This window comes from Bombus fervidus, chromosome 3 (genome assembly GCF_041682495.2).
Source record: "Bombus fervidus isolate BK054 chromosome 3, iyBomFerv1, whole genome shotgun sequence".
Taxonomy (NCBI): Eukaryota; Metazoa; Arthropoda; class Insecta; order Hymenoptera; family Apidae; genus Bombus; species Bombus fervidus.
Window position 1 is genome coordinate 5431831 of NC_091519.1, and position 26165 is coordinate 5457995.

The following is a 26165-nucleotide window of genomic DNA, read 5'->3' on the forward strand; positions in this document are numbered from 1 at the left end:
CGCATCTCTTATATTTATACACTAGGTTAGTGTTGCGGAAGACTGTTTAGGCTGACTTCATGTAACACGTACAATGCAGTATAGATATATGCAGAGTCACTAACGTAATTTGAAACCCGCGGGCTCAAGAACTTGGAAAATGGCAACATAATCCGTGTACGCTTACTATAGCATTGCTTGCGCCATCTATGAGTTACTGCTAGAACTAGAATTAGATATAGATGAGAACACAGAGGGACTTTGGTTTCACCAGCCCTTGTAGTGCACAGCGATTATGTATTTTAAAATTAATCATGTATGGAAATACAATATTGCTTCGCATTTTTACAAGTATCATGACACTTTCTCTACTTCATTCAATATTTATCATTCTTAACGCTTTAAACATTTTCTGCTATGTTATAATTTAAAATTTGTTAACAATTACTTTCTACAAATGCTTTAATGCTTAACTATCCATTTAAATGTCCTCAATATCCTCTACCTACACCATGAGTTTACACTTTTTGGAACTTTTTGTACTTGCATCTGAAATGCCTTTTAAAGATTTTCATTAAATTTTTCGCAAACTGGTTTAAGTTATTACAAAGTTTCTAAAATATCGTTACAAAATCTACCGTTACAATTTCGTATTATTTGTTTATATTTAATGCAAAAAAATATAGATATTCGTTACTCTTTAAAATAATTTATTTACAATTAGCAAAATATTTTTTTCACAGATACAGAAAAAGACATTGGCATATACGAGACAGTCTTGTAAAATTAAAATTAAACGTTACAAAACTTGCAATTCAGATACTTCATAAAATAGCGCTTGCGTTTTTGTACCTTGATACAGACAAGATTATGCTATGAGACGACCGCAAATACCGGTCGAGGCGTAATCAAAGGAGCGAAGGGGACAATGACGCATCATACTTCACGATAGCTGAAATCACTGACTTTTTCCAAACCTGCCCAAGACCATAATTTCCTATATCCGTACCACCCAGTAAACACAAAATCCCTTTAAAGGAACTTGTTCGCAAGATATCCCCACTATTTTCTGAAACTGATCGCTCGAAACAATTTCTGATTGCTATGATTCGTACCGGTGATAAACAGGAAATATACACCTCTTATATTTTTTATTTTATTAATGTAAGATGATTTCAATTGAATCGATCAGATTCTTACGAACAAGGAATATTTATTATAAAGAAATATGAAAATAACAAAATCGCGCAATAATTAAACTTTGTTGCTTAGTTTAATATACCATTTTTTTTAGAGAAGAAAAGAAAATCTTTCCTTTCAAACGATAATGAATCAGTGGAATGATACAATAATTTTAATACATTCTCCATACACAATAGTTTTTAGATTTAACATTAAATTTACTTTTCTTGCAGCATGCTTTTGTTATAATAAATCATAAACTTCATTTTAATCATAATTTTAGTAGTTGATAAACTGCGAATAATATTTCTGACGTGATGTACCTATTTTGCATGTGTAAGAAAATATGACGTTCGGACGCCTGGGACGGCCGCTTGGCCTTCGTCACCCTTGGCTGTGAAAAAAGCATGGAAAGCGTCAACACTATAAATTGCTGCTCTAAATTATTCCCTTATCTGCATGATGTGTGGGCCAGTAGATCTCTACGTTTTGCAATTGTGACATCTGAAAAAGTGAGAATTTGAATGCTCGTAGCGATTGCCTGGGTTCCGTCATGCTTGTGTCTAAGAAGAGATTGGTGTTGCCAGCTGCCTGGTTGGGAAACCAGGTAACCTTGCACGGCAACCCCAAGAACGAGTTTAAACTGCACACCGAACTATAGCCCGTGAGGCTGGGACGGGAAAGTACCCACTCTCCTATTTAATTATTATTCATTAAGTAAGCAAATTTGCTCCAAATTATATCGTGTTTGATGTCACTTTAATCAGAAAAATGTAAGAAACATGTTGGTAAAAGTTTCATTGATCACAAATTAAAAATAAGAAAGTATGAGTTTTGAGTTAAAAGTCTTAACTTGTCGCGGGCTTTTCGGCGTATGTTGCCGAACGCTTCGATTCTCAGTTCTCTTTCTTTTTCATTCTCGTTTCTAAGTTTCTTTTTCTAAGATCGGCATGTTTAAAAACTCAGTTTCCAGAAATAATATCGTTTCCACATCTGCATAATTGCAAAACTTGCGTCCCAAACTTCTTGTAATTATGACAGATTTTCGTATCTCGGAAATTAAGTGAGATCGTTGGGTATACATAACAAACAAACTTATTTTATACCATTTTATACCAACAAAACCACAAATATATGTGTCTTAACCGAATTGTATGAAAAAGTAAAGGATAAATATGTAAGGGAATTAAAAAAAAATATAATCTACGTATTATAAATGCGATTCGATTTATCCGAAATACCACGTTCATATATTTGGACTTACTTAGTATGTAAATGCTATGAACAAAAACATTTTGAAAACTAACTGGCAAGTAGTATTTCGTTTCTACCTATCTTTAACTCGTTGAATGTCACGCCAGTTTTACAAGGTTTGGCCGTGACTCCACAATGAATTTTTTATTATGCGATACATATAATATTGAAATATTACTTACAAGAGATATGTTACGGTGTATAATTATTATTAATGAATTTATCTCACTGAGGTCATCGGTGACTCCCGTGGCGCTGAAGTGCGATTTCGCGCGATTCACTTATTTTTTGCAATTATCAATTATCTTATATTATTTCTTCGCGTTGCTGAATAATTGTTCTATGTTGTTATATCCAGGGACCTACCATAAATCATAATCCATCCATCCCTGAAAAAAGCATTATTGAGATTTAGCACCTTTTACTTTACTGTCAAGTCCCTTAATTGCCATCAAACATCTTTCAAGTCGAAACTTTCCTTAGGGTTATTGTTCCTTAAGGTAAAATACGAAAAAGCGGAATTTTCTCATGTTCGACAGCGACTGGTGGGGGACGCACATAATAGATCTATATTTCATGTATAAATAAAACTATTTTTATATGTATTTTTATATGTACTGCATTAATTATTATAAATATTGTTATAAAATTCGATTATGTTGATTGTGCTTATGAATCTTCCTTCATCGTATTTGTCACTAAAGAATAACAAAACTGATAAAGCATAGGCTGAGAGCCTAAGTCCTACACTCATTTAATGCGCAATATAAATAGACACGAGCATGACACACCATAGCACGGAAGCACATTTGTCCTTTTTCCTTTTTTTATCTCTCGTGCCATTATGCGTCATTATCTTTGCGTCACTATCTGTTAAGTATGTAAACAAAAAAGTCACTGGGTACTTCGGAAGGAGAAGTATCGCTCGTGAGCAATCTACAATGCACATCAGAAATATACCAACCCTACCACATTGAGATATTTAGTCAGTTTAGGAAAAAATTGTACCTATGTTCTGTTTTAAAGTAATATATAGGATAGTTTAAATAAGTTTTAAATAACAATTGATGTATATAATAGACTTAGGAAAAAAGGTGCTACAGAAGAGAAAGAATTAAATCTCGAGCATTTCATTAATATATTAACCTTTGCCGTTTTTATTGTCCATATTGCAGTCGTTTATTCGTTTGCTTGACATCTTTTTTGACAGTTGGTGTTTGTTACAACATTTATAAATTAGAATCCCTTATGAAAAACAACTTTCCGATAAAGGAAGGACAACGATAGATGGTTTTTGCCTTGAAGGTAAAGGATATGGTTATATCGTAAACTTCTGAATCAATTGAAGAGTGTAATTACAGATTATGTTACGAAAAGATGTAATCATGGAGAAAAGAAAAGGTCAGGCCAGCCGAAACAATTATCTCCATGAGATGAACGAAAAGTACTGAAAATAACATCTGATCATCAAAGTCACTGTCGGATATTAAAAATGAAAGTAATATAAATGCATCAAGAAACACTATTGGTCACACTTACTACAAAATTATCCAACATTGTGATCTTGAAAATGAAATCGGCACCAAAATTATAGATTATCGTTAATAAAAAAAATTTGCGTTTGCAAAGGAAAATGTCACAGATATTGGAAAACAATAAATATTATCTTTTTTCTCTCGAAATTATAATAAAATTCTTCTAAAATTGTAAAAAAATCCCCCAAAGTTTTGTAATAAACATTTTTCTTGTATGTAAGTAGTATTCAGCGAAGAAAAAATATCTAGTCCAGATGGCCCGATGGCTATAATTATTATTGGCACGACCTCAGAAAAGAAAAGATATGTTTTTCAAAACGCAACTTTGTAGGAGGTTCTGTTACGATTTTTGTGTGCTTTTCAGCTTCCGGCAAAAGCTCTGTTCAAATAGAATAAATAGTATTAGCTGTATAGATGTGCTACAACATTATTTATAATCCTTTAGAACTTATCAAAATTTAATTTTTATGCAAGACAATACACTCATTCATAAGTTGACTCGTACTTGTAGAGGATGGTTATCTGAGTTGTTATTTAAATGACGAGATATCTTGCTTTTGAAACCTGTCATATATATTTTAAAATAATAGATACAGAATGTTCGCTAAGACTGTGTATTGTTCGCTATTAAAATCGCTCGATACTGAGACTGAAAAAATGATATTATTTCGCACGACTGACTGACTTCTAGAGAACATGGTCGTCTATTTATACTGGTCGAGGGAGCACCGGAAAATTCAAATTCGTCTTCGTTTGATGGTTGCACATAGCGACGGTATTGTTTTGCCCGGAGTTTATTTATTATTACATTATAATGTCCTGTTGATACTCGGAGGCAAAACAACAACATGATTTGAATTGTCCTCTATATCACGTGCCGTTACATCACCCCCCCCCCTACCAGTGATAACTTTTTTTATGTTATATTTACGATAGGTTTACGCAGTTTTTTTGTTGTGCATACGGTCGTACGAGTTCACTCATCGTTTTTGTATGCGGTTGCGAGAGTTCGGCATCTGCGGGTTTGTCGTTTCGATGCGGGGTCTAATACGGCCGCTTGTTGTCAAACCCGTGCAAATGTTGCGCGACGTCTTGTCTTCGATAGCATCAGTGAATATCTGTCGGTACGATGCAGGCGTTCAACGCACGGTCGCCGCAGTATCGTAGGCCTCCGTTCTTCTTCAGTATAACGTACAGAGGTGATGCCCATGTACTTTTCACTGGTTGCATCACTCCTTGCTCGGTCATCGTCTCAAATTCCGCCTTCATCTGCTTGCGTCGATCGGAGGCGAGGCGTCGAAGTTCGCTGAAGACGGAAGGGCCGGGCATGGTTTTTGATATGATGTACCACGCTGTGTCGTATTTTGTCTCTACCGAACGAGTGGGCGAGTCGCGTCCGAAAATTCGACGAGACGTCGATGATACGTCGACTTACCGACGATTGTTTTGCTTGATACAGCCTCAGTCGTGTCCGTGTATCGCGTTGTCGATAGGTTGCTGGCCTTGTCGCTGTGACGTCGATTTCGAGGCTCAACCAGTAACCCATAGTGGCTTAAAAAGTCCACGCCGATGACAGGCATGTTAACGTCCGCCACCGTGAAAAGCTGTTTCGTGTTCGTCGTAGTGGTAGGTCCCGTTTCCACACTCTCATGAAGTCCGAGTCTGCCTGTCTCCTTATCAGCTCCTTTTTGAGGTGTTTATACTGCCCTGTTTCGGCGGGTCGAACAATATGTCCCAGACTAACTGCACATGCTGCGCTGTAATATTTGTGACGGCAGTGTGGAGTTTGTTCTTATCGCTAGTAATCCGGGCAGCTTCGACTCTAGCATCAAGAACCATAGCGCGACGTCATGAGACCAGAACGGCGGTATGCGGAGCGTTGTGTTTACCGCATCTACTCAATCTTGCTCGATCGACACACAGTCGGCTCCGCTTGTACTCGTCATACCGATTGTAACACGTTCACTTTGAAATCGCTTTTCGCACGTCGGAGTTACCGAAAGTAGAGGATGATTATCTGAGTTGTTATTTAAATGACGGGAGTTCGATTCGGGTCAGAGTGAGGGTGGCACGCGGACGGAGAGATCTGTGGAAAAAGTAAAGTGTGGAGGGAAAAAGGGGAAAGGAAGCATAAAGAAGCACGAAGAATGGTAAATAATAAGTGAGCATACGAGGAGAGGGCAAAAGAAAAAAGAAAAAGAAGTCAAGAACAAGAGTGAGCTATAAATAAGAAAAACTAGAAAAGAAGAGGTTATGAGGCCAGAAACGTGGCAAAAAAAGTAAGGTAAGAAAACGGCAGATAGTGACAAACAGGGGAAGACAAAAGAACACTGGTAAGACGGGAAATAAGGCAGACCTCAATAATACACTGGACAGATACAGCTCAACAGAAATAGAGACACCAGACAGAGAGAAAGGAATGGAGGCAATGATGGAAAAAATAGTGAAAAAAGAAAGAGTATTCGAGGCAATAATCAAGGAAATAAAAGATACATTCGAAAAGCAAGTGGAGGAGCTGAAAAGAGCGAGACAGAGAGAAAGGAGAGTAGGAAAAGGAAAAGAAAGAATTATTGGGTAGAATTAGAAGAATTGAGGAGGAGCAGGACAGGACAGAGAGAGAGAGAGAGAAAAGAAGAAGAAACATAGTAATCAAAGGAGTGGACTGGAACGAAGGAAGCAATGAAGAGACAGTAAAGGAATTCGTAAACGAAAAAATGAGGATAGGGGCAGAAGTAGAAAAAGCACATACGATAAAGGTGGGGAGCAAGAATGCAATAATAGTGGCGACAATGAAATCAATGGAGGAAAAAAGAAGGATAATGAAGGAGAAAAGCAAATTGGAAAAGGGGATATACATAGACAATGATCTGACAAGAAAAGAAAGGGAAATACAGCAACACATAAGAAGGCTAGCCAGAGAAAGAAAGAAAAAGGGTGAATATGTAAAGATTGGATACAAAAAACTAAAAATAGAAAACAAATGGTATAGGTGAAACGAAAACGAAGAGAGACTGAAGGAAGAAAGAAAGAGAGGGGAAGAAAAATGAAAAAAGGGGAAAAAGAGGGGGAAAAAGAGGGCTACAAAGGGGATGAAAATGTGCTTCTGGAATATAGCAGGGCTAACAAGTAAGGATCAGGAGGTGTGGGAATATCTGAAGACATTCGACGTGATCGGATTTACGGAAACAGAGGAAGACAAATGGGAAAAGTTAAAATATAGACTACCGAAAGAATTCGACTGGAAATGCAGGGCAGCAAAGAGAGTAGGAAAAAAAGGGAGAGCGAAGGGGGGAATAATAACGGGTATAAATAAAGAACTAAATGAAATAGAATATAAAGAAATAAGCAATAATATAGTTGAAAGAAAAATAATATACAATGACAAGACGTATAGGATTATGGTAGTCTATAATCAAGATACAAAAGAGACATGGAAAAAAATAGAGGAAAGAGTAGATGAAAGAGAAGAGGAAGTGACGATCATCGGCGGAGACTGGTATGCAAGAACGGGAGAAGAGGGAGGGCCGATACACGAGGACCTAGGGAAAGAAAAAAGCAGACGATCAAAAGATAAGAAAATAAACATGGAAGGAAGAACACTGCTAAAGTATCTGGAAGAGAGAGGCTGGATGATAATCAATGACAGAGATAAAGAAGGAGAGGAGTGGACCTATATAGGGGACTATGTGATTGGCAATCAAGAGGCGACAGAAGAAATAATTAACATGAAAGTAGGGAAAAGAACAGAGTCAGACCACATGCCGTTAGAAATAGAAATAGGGCGGCCGGAATTACAAAAAATGAAGAAAAGAAGGAAGAACAGAAGGAGAAAAGGGAATGGACAAACGAAAATGTGGAAAAATACTTGGAAGAATGTAAAGACTGGACCTGCGATGGAAGAACAGTAAAGGGAATGTGGACAGAAATCAAAAAGAAGATAAATGAAGCAATGCCAAAGAAGAAAGTGAAGATAAGGAGATGGGGCATGGGAGAGAAAGCATGGTACGACAAGGAGTGGACAAAAAGGAAAAGAGAGATGAGAAGGAAGGTGACAAAGTTTATGAAAGGAAAATGCAACAGAGAAGCTCTCATAGAGGAAAAAAAGGCATTCAGACAGTGGTGCAAACAAAGAAAGGAAAAGCACGAAGAAGAAGAAATGGAGAAAATCAAGAAGATCAAAACAGAACAAGAAGCATGGAAATACATAAATAAATATAGAAGAAGAAGAAAGGGTATAGATGAAGAAATAAGCGAAGAAAAGTGGAAAAAACACTTCATGGAAATTTTAGAAGGAACAAAGCACAAAGAGGGCAGAAAAACGGAGGAGCATCGAGCAGAAGAGAAAACAATAAAGGAGAGAGAACATAATATAGAGACCAACTAAGAAACTTGAAGGAGAAGAAAGCAACGGGGGAAGACGGGTTAAAAAATGAAGTATGGAAGTATGCACCGAAGGAAGTGGGGGAAGCGCTATGGGATTTGTTAAGGAAAATATGGAATAGGGAGGGGATATCAAAGACTGGGAAAAAGGAATAATATGCTCGATATACAAGAAGGGGGACAAGAGAGTAGCGAAAAGTTACAGAGGAGTAACATTAATGCATACAGTATACAAGATCTACGCAGGGATACTGGACGAACGGCTGAAGGCAGAAATAGAAACCAAACTGGAAGAAAGCCAATTCGGATTTAGAAAAGGAAGAGGAGTGACCGACGCAATATTCGTGATAAACCACATAATAGAATAACAGTTGAACAGAGAAAAAGGGAAACTATATGCCTACTTCGCGAACTTAAAATTCGACAGTTCGGCGTTCGGCAGGCTAAACAGAGAGAAATTGGAGGAGAAAATGAGAAAAACGGGAATTAACGAGAAACTAATTCGAAGGATAAAAGAGCTGTACGCAGAAACAAAGAATGTGGTGAGAATCAAGAATAAAAACACAGAAGAATTTTGGACAGTGAGGAGAGTTAGACAAGGATGCCCGTTGAGCCCGACGTTATTCAACATCAACATGGCGGGGCTAGAAGAAGAACTAAGGAAAGGACAAGTCGGGGGCAGAGTGGTAGGAGAAAGAAAGGTATGGTTACTGACATATGCAGACGATATTGTGCTGATGACTGATAGAGAAGAAGAACTAAAGGAGATGCTAAAGAGATTTGAAAAATTTTTAAAGGAAACTGAATTAGAACTGAGCACGGAAGAGACCAAAATGGTAGTGTTCGAAAAAAGAAAGAACAAGAAGAGACAAAGAAAATGGAAATGAGGAGAGCGAGAAGTAAGAAAAAGAGATAAGAAGAAGATTAGAAGAAGTAAAAGAGATAAGATACCTAGGGTACATACTATAGAAAAACGGCAGCGATGAGAAACATATAAAAGACAGAAAAAAGAGAGCAACAATAGCAATGAAGAAAACATGAAGCGTGGGAGAAAGAATTTTCAAACAGAACTACAAGAAGAGAATGAAGATGTTCGGAGCACTGGTAGAGAGCGTGACACTGTTTGGAGCAGAAATATGGGGCTGGAACATAGAAGAAAGGCTGGATAAAATACAAAGAATATATGTAAAATAGATCCTAGGTTTAGACATGACAACACCGAACTACATATTGGCAGAGGAATACGAACTGACAGAAATAAAAGAAAAAGCACTAAGAAGAGCAGCAAGGTATGAAGGGAAAGCCACAGAATCAAAAAAAGAATTAGTAAAGGAGTGCATAAAGGAAAGAGAGAGAAACTGGGAAAATGGCCAAGAAGGGAAAAAGCAAGAAAGAGAAAGAAGGAACTAGAAGAAATGAGAAATGGAGGGACGCAAAGGGAAGCAAGAGAAGAACAAGGAAGGACGATAGTAGACCAAATTATAGAAGAAAGGAGAAAGAGAGAAGCAGAAGAGACGGGGAAAAGGATAAGGGAATCAAAATATAACAAGCATTACAAAGAAATTGCCAAAGAAAGAATTACCAAAGTACCTAGAAGGGAGAATGAAGTGGAAGGACAGAAAAATACTAGCAAGCTTCAGATGTGGAAACGAGATCAAAGCAAGGGAATATTGGAGCATAAAATACTATCGGTGAAAAAATAATATAAAATCTCGTTTCCAAGATATATCACGTCAGAAATGTCATTCACAGCTTACTAATTGCTGAAATCATTATTAAAATAAAATTTAGGTTTTATTATAAAAAAAAAACATTATCATGAGGAAAATAGGTTTAATGTTAAATCTAAAAAGCTATTGTCTACTGGGGTTATGTTAAAATTATTGCATTATCCCACAGATCCATTATTGTTTGAAAGGAAAGAATTTCTTTATTTTACTAAAAAAAAAATATATATATATAATAAAGGATTGAATTCTCTTCTGAGCCATCTAAGTTTAATTCTCTTATAACGTGGAACTAAAACAAGTATACCTCGTTTGTGGTGGAACTAAACTGTTTCTCTTATCTGTAACGAGAAACCAAACATTGCAGATTCCTAACTTATAGATTCTTGCATATGATGGCGTGAATCGTCTTCAACACTCCTGACTTATGTATACGACCGTAGTTCACGACCATTATTCTAATTGCTCTCCTCGCACTCATCTCGTTTTTCGGTTGTATATTTTATGCTTTCACTTTCCAACTGCGACTTAACAAGTGCTCTTGTGGCGTCATTTTCGCATCCATGTCTGTCTAAAAATTCATCATTAGTTTCTACAGTACGTAACATTTCACGGAATCGATCTCTGGATCTCTTGATTTTTTCAAAGTTTCGTTTGAGATATTTTATTTGTACTCTCAAAACTTTATTTTTTTTCAACAGCTGAGCACATTCTTTTTTTAATTGCATTTCTCCGAAAGTTTTTCTTGTCCAATTCTCAAGTTGTACGTCGCAGTTCGTCTGTGGTTCAACTGCTAAGCATTCCATTGAATTCTCCTTGACAGAGAATTTTAACGGCACCTCTGTATAGTTCAGTGTTCGTTTATTAATAAATAATTCATTTTCTCCTTCTTCTTCTACCTCTCTTTCTTCTGCCTCTTGCTGTTGTTGATAGTGGTAATGGTGATGTTGATGTCGTTCTTGTTCCTCTTCCCCTTCTTCTCTGATCAGCTGTTGTTTGATTACGAGCTGACTTGCTTGTACATCTTCTTTTTCTTCATTTGTTAATAAATTTTTTGGTGGTTCGGGTATAGCATTCTTCTTAAACATTTTTTTTATTCGTATTTTCTGTAGGATTTGGTTTGAACATTTCGGGTAAAAAATGATCAGCACAAACGCCCATGCATCTTAAAGTGGAGCTGTCATAATATTCTAAAGCTGGATTTCCTGTTAAAAAAAGTAGTACGTATAGATAGTAATAGAAAATAATATAGATAAAAAGAGTAAAACATATTGATGTCGGGAAACAAGATATCTCGTTTTATATCAAAATTGTCTGGCTGGCGGGAAACAAGGTACATATCGCGTTTAGTGCTTCATTTGACATTTATTTCCATTTGAGATACACACGTGTATATGTTACAGGCGCAATCAATAGGATATACAGAGTGCTTATAGGTATGCCATGCATTCAGTCTTAGAAACCCGTGTAATGCAAGCCTAAATTTTCCTTTTCCCCTCATATATATGTATAATACATAAACGAGAATTGCATTGTTGTTATATGAATCTTATCAAGTTCTCATCTCTATACATTGTATACTTACATCTGTGCATTGTAACATAAATTATGATCGATTCAAATAAATTTTATTACTCTTCGTTTTTTCTTTTACGAAGGAACTTACACTAGTTCGCTAATTTTAACAAATTATATCGTGTTTCGTGACATTTTAATGAGAAAAATATTACGGACATGATGAAAATTTCATAAAAAAGGGCCAGTAATATAGGAGTTTTATTTTTGGATTGATCATCGATATCCGATCTCGGATCGAGTAATATTGCTCGCCACTATCTCTGTGGTCGGTAGTGGACATTTAATAAAGAAAATCTATGTAACTGTTTTATTGTAAATCCTAAGATATCATCAATAAATGCCACTACCGTGAGTATCTTTTAATTGAAAAACTGACTGAACTTCGTCTCCAGGCACAACTTTTTCTCAACTATTATTGCGTTTTTTTATAATACAGAAAACATTCGATAATTACATAAGAATCGGGATTTGAGTGTTGCAATTATGCAGATGTGGAAGCGATACTATTTTTGGAAACTGAGATTTTAGATGTGCCGAACTTAAAAAAAGAAAACTTAAAAACTAGAGTGAAAGAGAAAGAGGAAGGAAATGTAAAAATCGGCAACATATAAATACCTGCGATAAGTGAGACCTTTTAACTCAAGACTCAAACTTGCTTGTTTTCTTTCTTTCAATATTTTCAATTTGCGATTAATGAAACTTTTATCAATACGTTTCTTACGTCTTTCTGATTAAAGTGGCACCAAACACGGTATAATTTGGAACATATTTAATTACTCAATTTAATCAAAAAAATCTCGCAAATACGTTAGTAAAAGATTAATTTTTAAAAAATCAAAAATAAGAAAAGTTTCACTTTTAAATTAATACTTAGATACATTATCTCAGCGATATCATAGATATTTGATAATGTTACACTACTCGATCGCAGCGGGTCGTTAAGCTTTTCCGTGTGTCAGAGGAACTTCCCCTCAGTGGAGGGAATGACGAGTGTGCTATTATTCAGAGAATCGTTTTGTGCAATTATCGCATGTTTCCTGTATTCGATAAATGGAGGCAAGATATAACGAGTTTGAGTCTTGAAATTACGGTTTGATTGTCCAAGAATTTATTGCATCGGTCCAGGAATGCATTGTTAAAGTTATTCCGTATGACTTTTTTTGTTTTATGCACTGTTCACCTTTGTTAATATTATGAGCGTAATTGAATACTGTCATATGGAGATAGAAAAATACAAGCAGTATTGTGAGAATTGTTTCGAAATTTCGGGAGTGCGCAGGGATATGAAATAGCAAATTAAAGTCCTTTGGCACCAACCAAACCGCTCTGTGTTCTCGCCTAATTATAGCAACAGCTCATAGATGGCGAGCAATATTTGACTATAGTAGTAAGCATATACGTTATAGTGTTGCCATTTTCATATTTTCTCGCGAGGGCAAGTTCCGAATTAAGTGAATAACCCTGTATAAATTTTATTCAAAATGTTATTTGATAAGTTGGTTCATATACATAATATTGATAATAGAGCGGTGTACTGCTACTCTAAACACAATATATGTTTAAATAAATAATACAATTTGCCCTCTAAACGATCATCACGTTAAAGTAAACCATACAGTAGGTTAAAAGTACCAAACTTTAAAAATCCAAAACTTTTAAACCAATGGATTCCTAGATTAAAAGCTGCTATATATCGTCTTTGTTCATTGATTACTATCAGACAACGGAAAAATAGTTTTCAAAAATGATGCCCAGAAACGAGATATAACCGAAAAAATACCCGGCATCAATGTGTTAATATAACAAATTGACAAATACGGAACATATGTATGCACAGTACGAACACCTTGTATTTACCAACTTTTGAAATCTATTCTTCAAGAAGGGGATTGTCTCCTTTCGGGAAGCGATACAGATGGTCCTTTATGTCGGCCGTTGCTACAATTGACGTAGCGCAAATATCTATTGATCTAAAGCTCTTCTGCAAATTCATAATGTAAAACGTGAAACACACTATAAAATAACAACGCACAAATCCGCGAAAACGTATCCATAAAAATGAAATAAAGAAAATAAAATAAAATGAAATGAATAAAAAAACGCAAATAAATAAACAAATAAGAAAATGGTAGCGGTCAGGAATAATTCTTTATATGTATATGCTAGATGTTAGATTGGGTTGGCTGCGATAGATGACAAACTGATAAATCTTCCTAAAATTTGTTTTTTCCCAGATTCGTTAGAAACTTAGGGATAAGAGTGGGGTTTACGATTAGAATGTTTGCAAGTTCATTGGTAGAGACAGTGTTAGTAGAAACAGAAGGTAAACGCTCTCGTCTATTGGTTATCCTAAGATAGCAATTGACCTATCCAATTAGCCTTCAAAATAGCTAATACTGGGAAAAAATTGAAAGTGGCAGTACAGAAATATTGGTGATTGTGAAAGTATACCAAACACTCCGATTATCGCTTCCTCTAAATAATGTCGTCTGTCTATTGTTTTTCTTTGACGATGAAAACACATGCTGTGCGGCGAACGCCTAGAGAAAGAGACGCATGATGGGTTCCTACATTGCACGTTGGACAGCAGACGGCCGTATAAAATGTGCTTGCCTTCACCTTCGTTAGTAAACAATTCATGAACAGTTCGTAAATACATATAACCGCTAGATGACGTTTTTAACCAACTTCGAAAAGGAGCAGGTTTATCAATTCTATTTATTCTTCTTATATATATCCAGCGATTATTCTGTAATGAACAGATTTATCGAAATGAAACCTTTTACATTTTGTAGGGATGTTCCGTCATTGGTGACGTCTGAAAAAATTTTTGGTTTCTTCACGGTGCCGAAAATAAATCTTCAGTAAAAGTCGAATTTTTCACGAGCCTTGTAAAAACAAATTTTACGGAAATTTATCAATCTGTTGTCTACCGCAAACAATCAACTATGTATCTAACACAAATAAACACATCTCGACCAAAATCATCCTTCTTAGTTGAAAATTTTCCAGTAAAAATATCTTTAGCTAATTCTAATTTTCATTCATTTTTATTTAATTAACTACTTTATATTATTTGCTTATTAATTTGATTACTATTTTTGTAGATACGTTTTCACGGATGTGTGCGTTGTTTTTTGTAGTTTATTTCAAGTTCTTATGTTATGCATTTGCAAAGGAAGGTTAAATCAGTGGATATATTTGCCTATGTCTAATGCAAAAACGGTTAACGCAAAGACATTATTTGTATCACTCTTCGAAAGAAAATGATCTCCTTCGTAAAGAATGGATTTTAAAAGTTGAAAATACAAAGCGTTCGTACAATTCGTGTGTACAATAACATAGTTGGATAAGGATTATATATGTGGCCCAACCAATATTATTCGTCCTTTTCCATTCCCATGAGACAGAATTCAATTACGCTCATACGAACTGACAGATATTGTCTGCATACATTATCCGCAGATTGTTGATTAAGGATGTATGTAGACTGTCTGCAGACAATGGGAGACGTTCGTCTACTAGGAGTGTGTGAGAGTGCTGGGTATCTGATCTCGGATGAGTGTCGATGAGTTGAGAGTATGCTGGAGATGGAACACATGTGTTGCAACGTAACAATACGTATAGTTCGATTACAAAAAATAAGGTTGGTCTTTGTTCGATTTCTAAACATTTCTTTATGACATTTCGACAAACAACATGTATTTTCAAATTCTCTACTTCCGCCTTTCCTTGTCTCGATAACAAATACCGGATCATAAATCTCATCTTCGCACAGAGTGACCAACGTATACAGATTTAGTGCGAACGCATATCTGTAGACTAGGTTTTCATCCGGAGGCCGTCTTTGGACTTGAATTTTGGCTCTAAAGTCCACTAAAAACTGTTATATCTCAGATGTAATATTATACATATGGTGTGACATGTAGTATATCATAGTTTAAAAGAGATTGGTATTCGAAAACAAAGTTTAGTTTAAAAATTTAAATACCAAAGAACAAAATGAAACTGTCATACATATGTTTACTACTCCAATTCTTCGATTAAAGTACGTTTAAAGTGAGTTTTTACGATTCAATAATGTTTGGTAATTTGATAAGCATCATTTGATTCCTTAGGAACTGATGAATTTTTAACATTTTACATCAGTAAAATAACTTGATATGCAAGTCGTTGGATTCGTTTCAAGAAACGCCACTTACCTACCAAGGAAAAAAATATGTGGTTCCATTTGACGATAAAAAAATATTCATGCCTGTACAATTAACATGCTAAGTGCCAAGGCTTAATGTTAAATCTGAATGGTGTATGGAAAATATATTAAAATTATTGCATCATTCCACTAATCCATTATCGTTTGAATGGGAATATTCTCTCTTCTCCAAAAAAATGTAATAAACAATTAATTTCTCTTTCTTAGACAACTTACAATTAGTTTAATTATTGCGCCATTTTATTATTTTCATACTTGTTTATCTCAGATTGAAAAGTAAATATGAACTTTTCCGCAAAACCATACAATTAAATAGGTTCTCGTCTATGCTAGTGTGCAATTAAGCAAAGAAGAAATTTCTTCTCTGGTGCAAATAAACAGGGCAGATCCCTAACTTTATAGGATTTTGTATATACTAGCGTGGGTCACTTTCTAGTATGCTCCGCGTGGTGCAGCACTAGTTCGAGACAACTAAAATCATAAGTGTGAACCCTCTTATTTATTCCTCTATTGCTAGTAATGCAAGCATTTATTTGCAGTTTGCGAGCTATTATATTAGTGTGTGTGAAATTTATTTCTTCGCGTTTAACACGATAACTTTACTATTTACATAATTTTTATAATTTTATTTGATGTACTTATCTTCTATTTTGGAAATTTTTCTATGTAATAACTAGACATTACTTTGTATATTGTTTGGATTTTAACGTACATATTTGAATCTTAAGTTCTTACCTTAAAAAAGACTGCAGACTAGCCTAATTACATATGAAACTTTTCTTCTTTGGGAAATGAAACGAAACGTGTCGAATCATTCTTATCGCGATGAAAAATTGAAATCATCACGCAGTGAAAATTATGAGACTGGTTTACGAAGAACAGATGAAGAAAGATTACGACGTAGGCGCGAATGGATTACAGAACAACAAAAGATACGAGAACATGAAAGGTTGAAGAAGAAGAAGATCTTAGAATATGAAATACGTCGTGCTCTCGAGAAAGGTTTACCACTGCCCAAAGGAAGATTTTCACATCACAGTTGCAATAAGAGTAAAAGTAAATCCCCAAGAAATCAACACAGAACTGTTGTTACATCAAGTACATCTAATACATCTATATTATCTGAAAAGTAAGTATGAATAATGCAAAGCGCTTTATTTTAAACAGTTAAATGAAATTGTTTTAAATGTAAATAAAAATTAATTTCAAGGCAAATGTTTAGAGGATATATTATGCCATATATATATATATTATACATATATATTATATATATATTATACATATATATATATATTACTTCACAAATTGTGTAGCAACTAGGTACATATTTATGTGATGCTCAAAGATATAATTTAGTTTTTAATTTATGAAGAAGATTATAGTTCAATAAATTCAAGTATATTAAATCATGGAAGACAAAATGTTCATTTGTATTATAGATTAGAACCATCAGATGGTACAACACCTTTATTTAAAGGGCCAGAAGGCATACAAGTTAGTGCTGAAGAACTACGAAGAATCAAAATACATATTCACAGAAATTCATTCACAGAAGATATTCACAGAAATGTACCAGACGAAGCAACAATCGATAACCTACAACGAGATATTATCAATCTTGAAGATATTGTGGTCAAAAGAAGAAAGGGTAATTAAATATTGTTTTTTATATAATTACTTAACAACTTTCAGTCATCCACTGAAGAAATACTAAAGGAGTATATGAATTCAACTCAGAAGATAATTGCTTTCAGAATTTTCCAACAACCATAATTTATAAATTCATATTCCAGCATATTGTATGCTTTGTAATGCAAAGTTGATAATCATATGTTCTACATTTTTTCTTTTCTTTTTTTTTCCTATATGCTTGAAATTTAATTATGAATAGCAAAATCTTCACTTTACTTATTGCAATATCTGAAGAATGATGATGATCTATAATATTCAATGCAATTTACACGCAACTTTAAATTTAATAATATGTATTTGATTCACGAAGGATGAAGAAAATTTGGAATACAACATTGGATTTGGATAAATGGATATTGAACATTTAATGTACAATACGTAAACACAATGTTATATCTTCAGTGTCCTAAGAGTGCTCTTATTCTTGTTTGCTGCTTTATATTTTCTTTTTTTGTCATTGAGTTTGTACAAAAAAATTATGTTTTGGAATAATAGTATAACAGAACTAATATTACATATAAAAAAATAATCTATTGCAAAACTATATTTCAAATTCTTATTCCATCTTGTGCATTCTCTATATGCTTTGCTTTTGGAATGTCTGCATGTCTAGAAACGCAAAGGTTTAATTAGATTTTACATTTTATGCTGATATATTAAATATATATTTAATTCAACAGTGGAGGAAGGATAAAGTTATGGAATCTTTTCATTGAAAATTCATTTCCAAGGCTCATGATTCTACAACTGAAGAATGAAACTTATATTCGAAAATAACTAATTAACCCCTTGCCTTACGATTTAAGTTACAATAGCACATGCCATAAGCAACAACATGGTCGGTCACACATCGAGCCACTTGATAGTTTGGCTAGGCATTCGAAGTTGTGCAAATCGCACATTTCTTTTGATATATAAATACATGTGTAAGCTACAACTAATTTTATTTTGCAAGATGTTTGATAAATAATTACTATTAATTGATCATTGAACAAAAAAGATTTATTATCTTGAAGTAAATAATAAGTCAGTAACTGCTATGTACCACATCTCTAACGCGATATTGCAGGTTAAGAGGTTAAAATTACCACATCTAACAATTCTGTAACGAAACAGGAGTATTTTTCATTTAATCTATTTGAATTAATTGGCTTCTGTATAGATAGGTAGTTTTATTTCAGCCTGGTGGCATTGAAATAGAACTTGATCTGCAAATTTTATGAACTTTCAGTATTATACATAACTCATTACTACAAATATCTTCAGGCTTTTACTTTCTTATATATAAAGTTTTAAATAATATAACAAGAATGTTACAAAATATTATGTAAAGAACAGAAAAGTGAAAAAATAATTAATATCAAATTTTCATATATATTTTTTTATTGCAAATTGTAATATGTTACAATATAATAATTAGTTATAATCAAATATATTTGAAGAAAATAATAATCAAACTATGCAATTATACATATGTCAACAGAATGGAAGATTTTTTAATCATCATAGAAGATATAAAGCACATAAAACATCTCGACAATTCTTTAATTTACCAAAGAATGTTACAAAATATTATTCTCTAAACCACAGAAAATTGAAAAAGTAATTAATATCAAATTTTTACATAAAGATACCTTTTTGATTACAAAATGTAATGTGTTACAATTTAATAATTAGTTATAATCAAATATATTTGAAGAAAATAATCAAACTATGCAGTTATACATATATCAACAAAATGGAAGATTTTCTAATCATCATGGAAGATTTTCTAATCATCATGGAAGATTTTCTAATCATCATGGAAGATTTTCTAATCATTATGGAAGATTTTCTAATCATCATGGAAGATTTTCTAATCATCATGGAAGACATAAAGCACATAAAACATCTCGACAATTCTTTAATTTACCAAAGAATATTACAAAATATTATTCTCTAAACCACAGAAAATTGAAAAAGTAATTAATATCAAATTTTTACATAAAGATACCTTTTTGATTACAAAATGTAATGTGTTACAATTTAATAATTAGTTATAATCAAATATATTTGAAGAAAATAATCAAACTATGCAGTTATACATATATCAACAAAATGGAAGATTTTCTAATCATCATGGAAGATTTTCTAATCATCATGGAAGATTTTCTAATCATCATGGAAGATTTTCTAATCATCATGGAAGACATAAAGCACATAAAACATCTCAACAATTCTTCAATTTACCAAAATTTTCTTATAAGAAAACTGCTATTATTTTTTAGCTAAAATTTTAATAGAAGTTCGAGTTTCTTGAAATTCATAAAGTCTAATAGAAATCGTTAGTTCTTAGTAATTATTATTAGTTAAAAATATATGTCGTATATATAATAAAGTATATACAGAATAACGTAAAGTAAGGATTGTATTTTCGTAACTAATTTCTCTTATAATTATGGATTCACGTATATAAAATTGTTTAATGATTTCTGGTACCAAAAAAAAATTGTATGTAATATATGTTCATTTGTGCAATTAGTCTAACGAATTTATATATATAACAATCATAAATTAGCAATCATTTGTTGTGATTTATATTTTTAATACTAAATATATATCTTTTTTACATTATTGATATATACAATACTATTATAGAATCAGCAATTTAAAGTAAAAGATAATTATATTTCTATTTCTTTTATATCATTTTTACCGTTTCATTCACTTCATATATCTATTATAAAATATCCTTGCTTACAATTATTCAGAGGCAGTTAGTTTATTTACATATCAACCTTAAGACTTCTGAGGTCTCTCACAGCTGTTTATACTGCTTAATTGCTTTCTTCATATGCATGTACTTCATATTTTATATTTATAAATAAATTTATTTAACCATAGGAGAGGGATCCAAATCTATATTTGAGAGAGAAGAAATAAAAAGTGCAAGAGTTAAAACAGAAGAAATTGTGGAACGTTGTACAGTTGCTGCTACAAATAATGAAAATTTGGGTTTGTTCATTATTAAAAATTTAAACCTGTTATCGTTATTTTATTTAAATTGATAAGATATTTTTTATGTGTATCAAATTGTATTTTCATTGTGAAAAATGACATGTTTAATTTTCAGAAAACAAATCGGAAGCGATTAAAAAATATACTATTTCTTCAAGAAGTCGAAGTCCTCGATATAGATCGTCCCATCATACCAGGTTTGACATATAAATGCATGTATTTGTGTATTGGTTATTAAACCAAATGGATATGGTAATTTTACCATGGATATGATAAAAGTATTGCTACATAGTGTTTACAAAAGTACATCATGCACATCATTGTGCTTATTATGACATTTATGGATTAATTAATTATAAGTATATTATGTTTTATATATTTTGACAGTCCTTTTACATGATAAAAATCTAATACCATAAAAATGAAATATATATCATAATACAAAAGATGCGTCATAAGAAAATGGAGATGTGTACAGAGGGTAAAGAAAGTAAGCGTAAAGAAGATTGTAGCGTGATTCTATACCTTCGCGTCGGTAAAAATTTGTAAAAAAAAGTTCATGTATAACGACCTTGACCTTGAAATTCACTGTCATTTTTTATTGCAACAAATTCTACTTTTAGGAGGAAGAAAAGCGTCAAATGAACTATGTCTTGCAAAAAGCTTGACCCCTTCCGCCGGCAAAAAAATATAAAAATTTTAATAATTCTTAAACCGGTTACAATATCTACAATATCAACCTTTTTTTAAATAAATCTCCACTGATGATTCAAAGGTGTAAAATCATGCTACGATCCTCTTACTTATTTTCTTTACACCTTGTACAAACACTTTTTGTAATCACTAAATGGTTATAAAGTTCTGTTATTTGTATTTTAGGCCCATAGCCTATTATAAAAAAAAAGTTATTGATATCCACTACATATATCTTACATATATGTGACATTTACATATTTCACACATATATACCGAGTATACACACATACTGCACTAACTTAATTTTTATTATGATTCGACTATTAATTTGCTTATTTTCATGACCTCTTGCACAAAATGGAATATATATATATATATATATTTATAAAAATAATGAATATAATTATATACTTATATAAAATTTTTATATACTATAATAATAATAATAATAATAATATTTTATTATTAATAGTAATATTTTCATTTAATATTATATATTTTGTTGAAATACTATACTTAACAAATTTAGGTCAGTAAGTACGTAATAATCATTAGCACATATATATAACATATAGGAATATAGGAATAACGTATGTAACATTTATAAATATTATTAGAACATTTAGAATTATAATTAACACGTATTGCTAAATACATACTTTATATTTAATTGTGCTATATGAATTTTATTTTAGGTATATGTTTTGTGTTACTATAGTCTGTTTTGTTCTAGGTTACGCTTGTTTCTTTTTTCTTTTTTCTTTTTAATGTATCAGAATTGAAAACCCGGTAAGGCTAAGCTGCTAAAAACCCGACTTTTCTTTCATCTCCATTAAGTGAAAGGATATCACCGCTAGCATGGTGTAATTGTTACACCAATTGTTACAGTTGGTATAAAAAGACTAAAAGGAATTTCATTTGCAACATGTCTGTTTGCAACATGTTTGGTTATGTCACTATCAATGCTTGTTTTCTTTTTTATTTTGACGATATATAATCTGTTCAACAAGACAAGATAGTAAACATAATCAAGTTTTGTTTACTGCGTCATCTCGTTAGACAGAGTATACATTTCTTTTCTTTCTTCTTCCTCATGAGAAATGTAATAATATAATAGAATACTTTCTATCATATGAATAAAGAATGAATTAGAACTAGTTACATGACAATATTGCTATTTAAATTCATACTTGCATTTCATAGATATTCTTCTCATAAACTTCAGTTAAAATAATCTTATAAATAATCAGTCATCTTCATGCCAATAAATACAAAGTAATTATCTCTTCATGAAATCCAAACACCATTTAATTGGTAAAAACAATTTAGTTCATAAAATTTTCTCAAGTCATTTCTAGTATATGTTACTTTATAATATAGGTTTCTTGATTAACATGTTAATATAAATGGAATCTATTAGTAATATTTTTTGTCTATGCCAACATCAGCATATCATATCCGACTTTTACATGTTTTTTGCTCAGGTAAAGTATTATGGATGTAATGATTAATAACAATCATGAGAAGGTAAGCAATTGAAGTTTTAAAAGTAAATTTAATGTCTATATGTATACCAATCACCATTTGTTTTAGCCATTTAATCCCTAATTCATTATTAGGGATTATGCAAAGCAATCGATTAAATGTATAACAAATTGAATATAAAATTGTTATTTTTTATAATATTGTGCAATTTTGTTTATTTTTTTTACTTGCTTTTACTTACATTTTATAGTAAATTTCAGCACTTATATTTCCTAACTTGCTATAATGCATGATTATTCATCAATATTTACTACTATTAACTATTTTTTCTTTTTGGTAATTTATACCATTTTTATTTAATTTATATATAAATAAATTCAATATGATGATGAAATTCGATATGATGAAATATAAATATGTGATAACTACAGAGTATTGCTATAAAACATAAAAATTGTATAATATAATCAATATGTTAACATATTATGTTAATATATTAATAATAATAGTACTTATATTTTATGTTTTAATACAACAATATTTAGTTTAAAGTTAATTTAATGTAAAGTTTAAAACGAAACTGTTGTTACTTAAATATTCTTTTTTAGGTATGAAGATTCAAAACATAATAACAGGGATAGTTACAGAAATGATAGGTACCAATTATTTGTTATAATTTTGTATATTTGGTTAATATGTTTATTTTTCAATTTTATTGTAGTGTTGTATAATTTATTTAGAGACAGAGATCATAGTAGAGGCGGAAGTAGAGAGTATAAAGAAAAAGTCAAGCGACATAGTCAATTGCACACTGCAGAGGAAGAGCATCTGCGTGAAAGAAAAAGTCATAGGGATCATTCACGTTCACGGGAACGAGAACAAAGAGCATGGGTCAGAGATTCTCATCATAGGTATATAATAGGCATGTGAAATGTCATGTTTTTGGAAAACTACATTTTATAAATATTATTAAAACAATAGGTCATCTAAAGATGAAAGATCTTATCGAGAAAAATCAAGAGAACGGTCCCGAGGAAGAAGAGAAAGAGATAGGTCTAGAGAACGTAGGGTACCTCCACCACATTATATTGAACCCATCCCTGTTCCTGTTTATTATGGAGTAAGTATTCAATTTATACGTGGAATATAATTCCTCTAACATTAAATTTCATTGGTCATTAGGGTTTTCCTCCAAGACCAATAATGGTTGGACCTTTGGTTCCAATTCAAAGACATGTACCACCTTTAGGAGGAACTAGATATATGATGAGTCCATTAAGACCATTTCCACCACGATTTATTCAGCCAGATATATATAGATTTTGTCCATTTCCAAATCCTAGTATGTATATTTATTAATTCATAATGAATCACATGAAGAGTTATTGTGTTAATTATTTGTATTTTATATAGGATTTAGGCTATAATGTATGGAGAATTTATGATGAATGGAAAATTGCCGCATTAAGTATCAGATATTTTACAAAAATTAAAAATTCTTTGAAGTATCATAGTGAAGTAGATTATCTTTAACACGTTCATCGCCCAGCGTGATTCGGTTGTTTCCTGCGGGGCCCAAATCCGACCGCCGGTGCGCAGAACCTAAATAGAGCGACAAGCGGGAGTTCATTGTTTATTGCCTTCGATTCATTGTAAAGAAATGATTATTTAGTTCTGAAATGGAGAAAGCGATAAGCTTTACAGCTAGGGTATTTCGAGGAATCTCATGGCAGATATCTCAGATCTTTCATTTAGTTAAGAAGCATACTTGTGAGACGTACATCAGTGATTTTTCATCCTCAAAATGTTCAGTAAACAGTGTGAAAATATATTTGAAAGTGAAGAGAGTAGTGATGACGGAGTCTACAACTATTGTTCGAAGTGCCTAAAATCATCCCAAATGTGTTTGGAATATTTTAACAAATGCCATGCGATATAGAATAATGTAATATATTATCCAGAATATAAATTAGTAAAAAATATGGTATAATGTGTTTTTAATATTTTTATGTTGTATATGCTATATATAACATCCTATATTTAATTAACTCGAACAAGAAGAGCGTCACCCACACTTTGGTGACAGGGCCCCAACGGAAGTATACCCGTCACATAGATATGCATAACGTGGTGACGAACGTGTTAATATTATTTCCAAAATCTTAAAAATTTTTTTTATTTGATGTATTTGTATGTGAAACTTGCTTATATGTTTTTAGATGGTAATAATAATATTGTGTTCAAATTGTATTAATTGATAATGGATTGTGTATTATTAAATTTAAAAAATATGTTTGTTGTTTGTAGTATGCAGTTTGTTTATATAGTTTTTATATATAATAATTTATCGTATATCAGACTTTACGTTTATATATGTCGGAAATGAAAGGACACCGGGCCTTCCCTTTAGAATTCTTTAGAAAATCCCCAATACTTTAATCTTTATAAGTTAACCCGATCATAATTGTCCGAGATTTGCGATAATGAGCTTAGGCTCGAGGTGACAACTAGTCGCCGAACGTAGCCGCGGTCACGGGATGAACGTTTCACCTAACAGAGGTATAGAATTGCATAGCTCTCCTTTAAAAAATTAGCCGTACCGACACTTAACAGTAAACATTCCAACGGCCCCGTAGCTCGCCACACACAGACCCTATTTTTCGGGCAAGATGATCGTCAGATATCGATGCATCATTCACAGTATATGTTCAGCTAGCCTGAGGACCCGCTATAAATCTTAGAATTTAGTTAACTAAGGTCCTTCAAACAGTCCTTATCCTGACTGTCTCTGAATCTATATATACCTACTACAGGAGGATACGGGAGGTCTGCTTTTCTCATGAACGACGCTTCCCGCTAGAAACTTTCTCTCAAGGGCGGCTAGCATATTTCTTTAACCACCAATATAGAAATTAACCAATTAACGGCAACGTTCATTTCCCTCACTTTCTGAATGAGGGTAATCCTCGATGAATCCGATCATCTCGTGCCCTGAGACACACCCCATCATAGTTTTCCTCTGCAGCATTACTGTGATGGAGGGGAACATTCTCGTGCAATCTCATCAGCGAGTAAAACAACGTTTTTACGATCAGTGGATATTTCACGTTTTTAGCAGAGTCCGACTTAGACTTTGGAAGAAAGTATATTTGTTATCCCGTTGACTGCGGATTCGTTATTGAACCTAAGATCATTGTCATTAATATCTCGAGTATCTAATTACCATGGTTATTTGTCAAATTCTGTAATAATCATATTCGTACTAGTAAATATCTTTTCTATTGCGTAATAACAATGTCTAATCCAAATGAAGATTCGTTACACGCCCTAATCATAATGTGAACCTGACATATATTTCAAGGAGGTTGTTTGGCAAAAAGGATTGGTTTTCTTAGTATACATTTTTTTTATTATTGACATTTATAATAGTAGTAAAGTTAAAAATTT

General features: G+C 32.7%; 2 protein-coding genes and 2 long non-coding RNA genes across 6 annotated transcripts; 2 read left to right on the top strand and 2 right to left on the bottom strand.

Annotated features, from left to right (window-relative positions):
* Positions 1–4501: 4501 nt before the first annotated feature.
* Positions 4502–5763, bottom strand: LOC139985847 (uncharacterized). Its single transcript, XR_011799511.1, has 2 exons — positions 5386–5763; positions 4502–5256 (listed from the first exon to the last, which is right to left on the bottom strand). It is a non-coding gene; the product is annotated as an uncharacterized lncRNA (long non-coding RNA).
* Positions 5764–9575: 3812 nt separating this feature from the next.
* LOC139985865 (uncharacterized) lies at positions 9576–16724 on the bottom strand. Of its 3 annotated transcripts, none has more exons than XM_072000696.1 (3): positions 16584–16671; positions 13497–13616; positions 9576–11262 (listed from the first exon to the last, which is right to left on the bottom strand). In XM_072000696.1, exon 3 carries the CDS (start codon positions 11143–11145, stop codon positions 10516–10518), a length of 630 nt encoding a protein of 209 aa, XP_071856797.1. In that variant the 5' UTR covers positions 11146–11262; positions 13497–13616; positions 16584–16671; the 3' UTR covers positions 9576–10515. The 3 variants fall into 3 exon arrangements, with proteins under 3 accessions (XP_071856797.1, XP_071856795.1, XP_071856796.1); XM_072000694.1 differs by having other exon boundaries at positions 13493–13616; XM_072000695.1 differs by lacking the exon at positions 13497–13616 and having other exon boundaries at positions 16584–16724.
* On the top strand, positions 14061–14619 carry LOC139985873 (uncharacterized). The gene is made up of 2 exons (XR_011799513.1): positions 14061–14280; positions 14431–14619. It is a non-coding gene; the product is annotated as an uncharacterized lncRNA (long non-coding RNA).
* On the top strand, positions 16640–25013 carry LOC139985871 (uncharacterized). Its single transcript, XM_072000708.1, has 9 exons — positions 16640–16977; positions 17288–17496; positions 20424–20534; positions 20653–20734; positions 23327–23374; positions 23459–23629; positions 23700–23838; positions 23901–24060; positions 24132–25013. The coding sequence occupies exons 1-9, from the start codon at positions 16640–16642 to the stop codon at positions 24143–24145; spliced, it is 1272 nt and encodes a 423-aa protein (XP_071856809.1). The 3' UTR covers positions 24146–25013.
* Positions 25014–26165: the final 1152 nt, after the last annotated feature.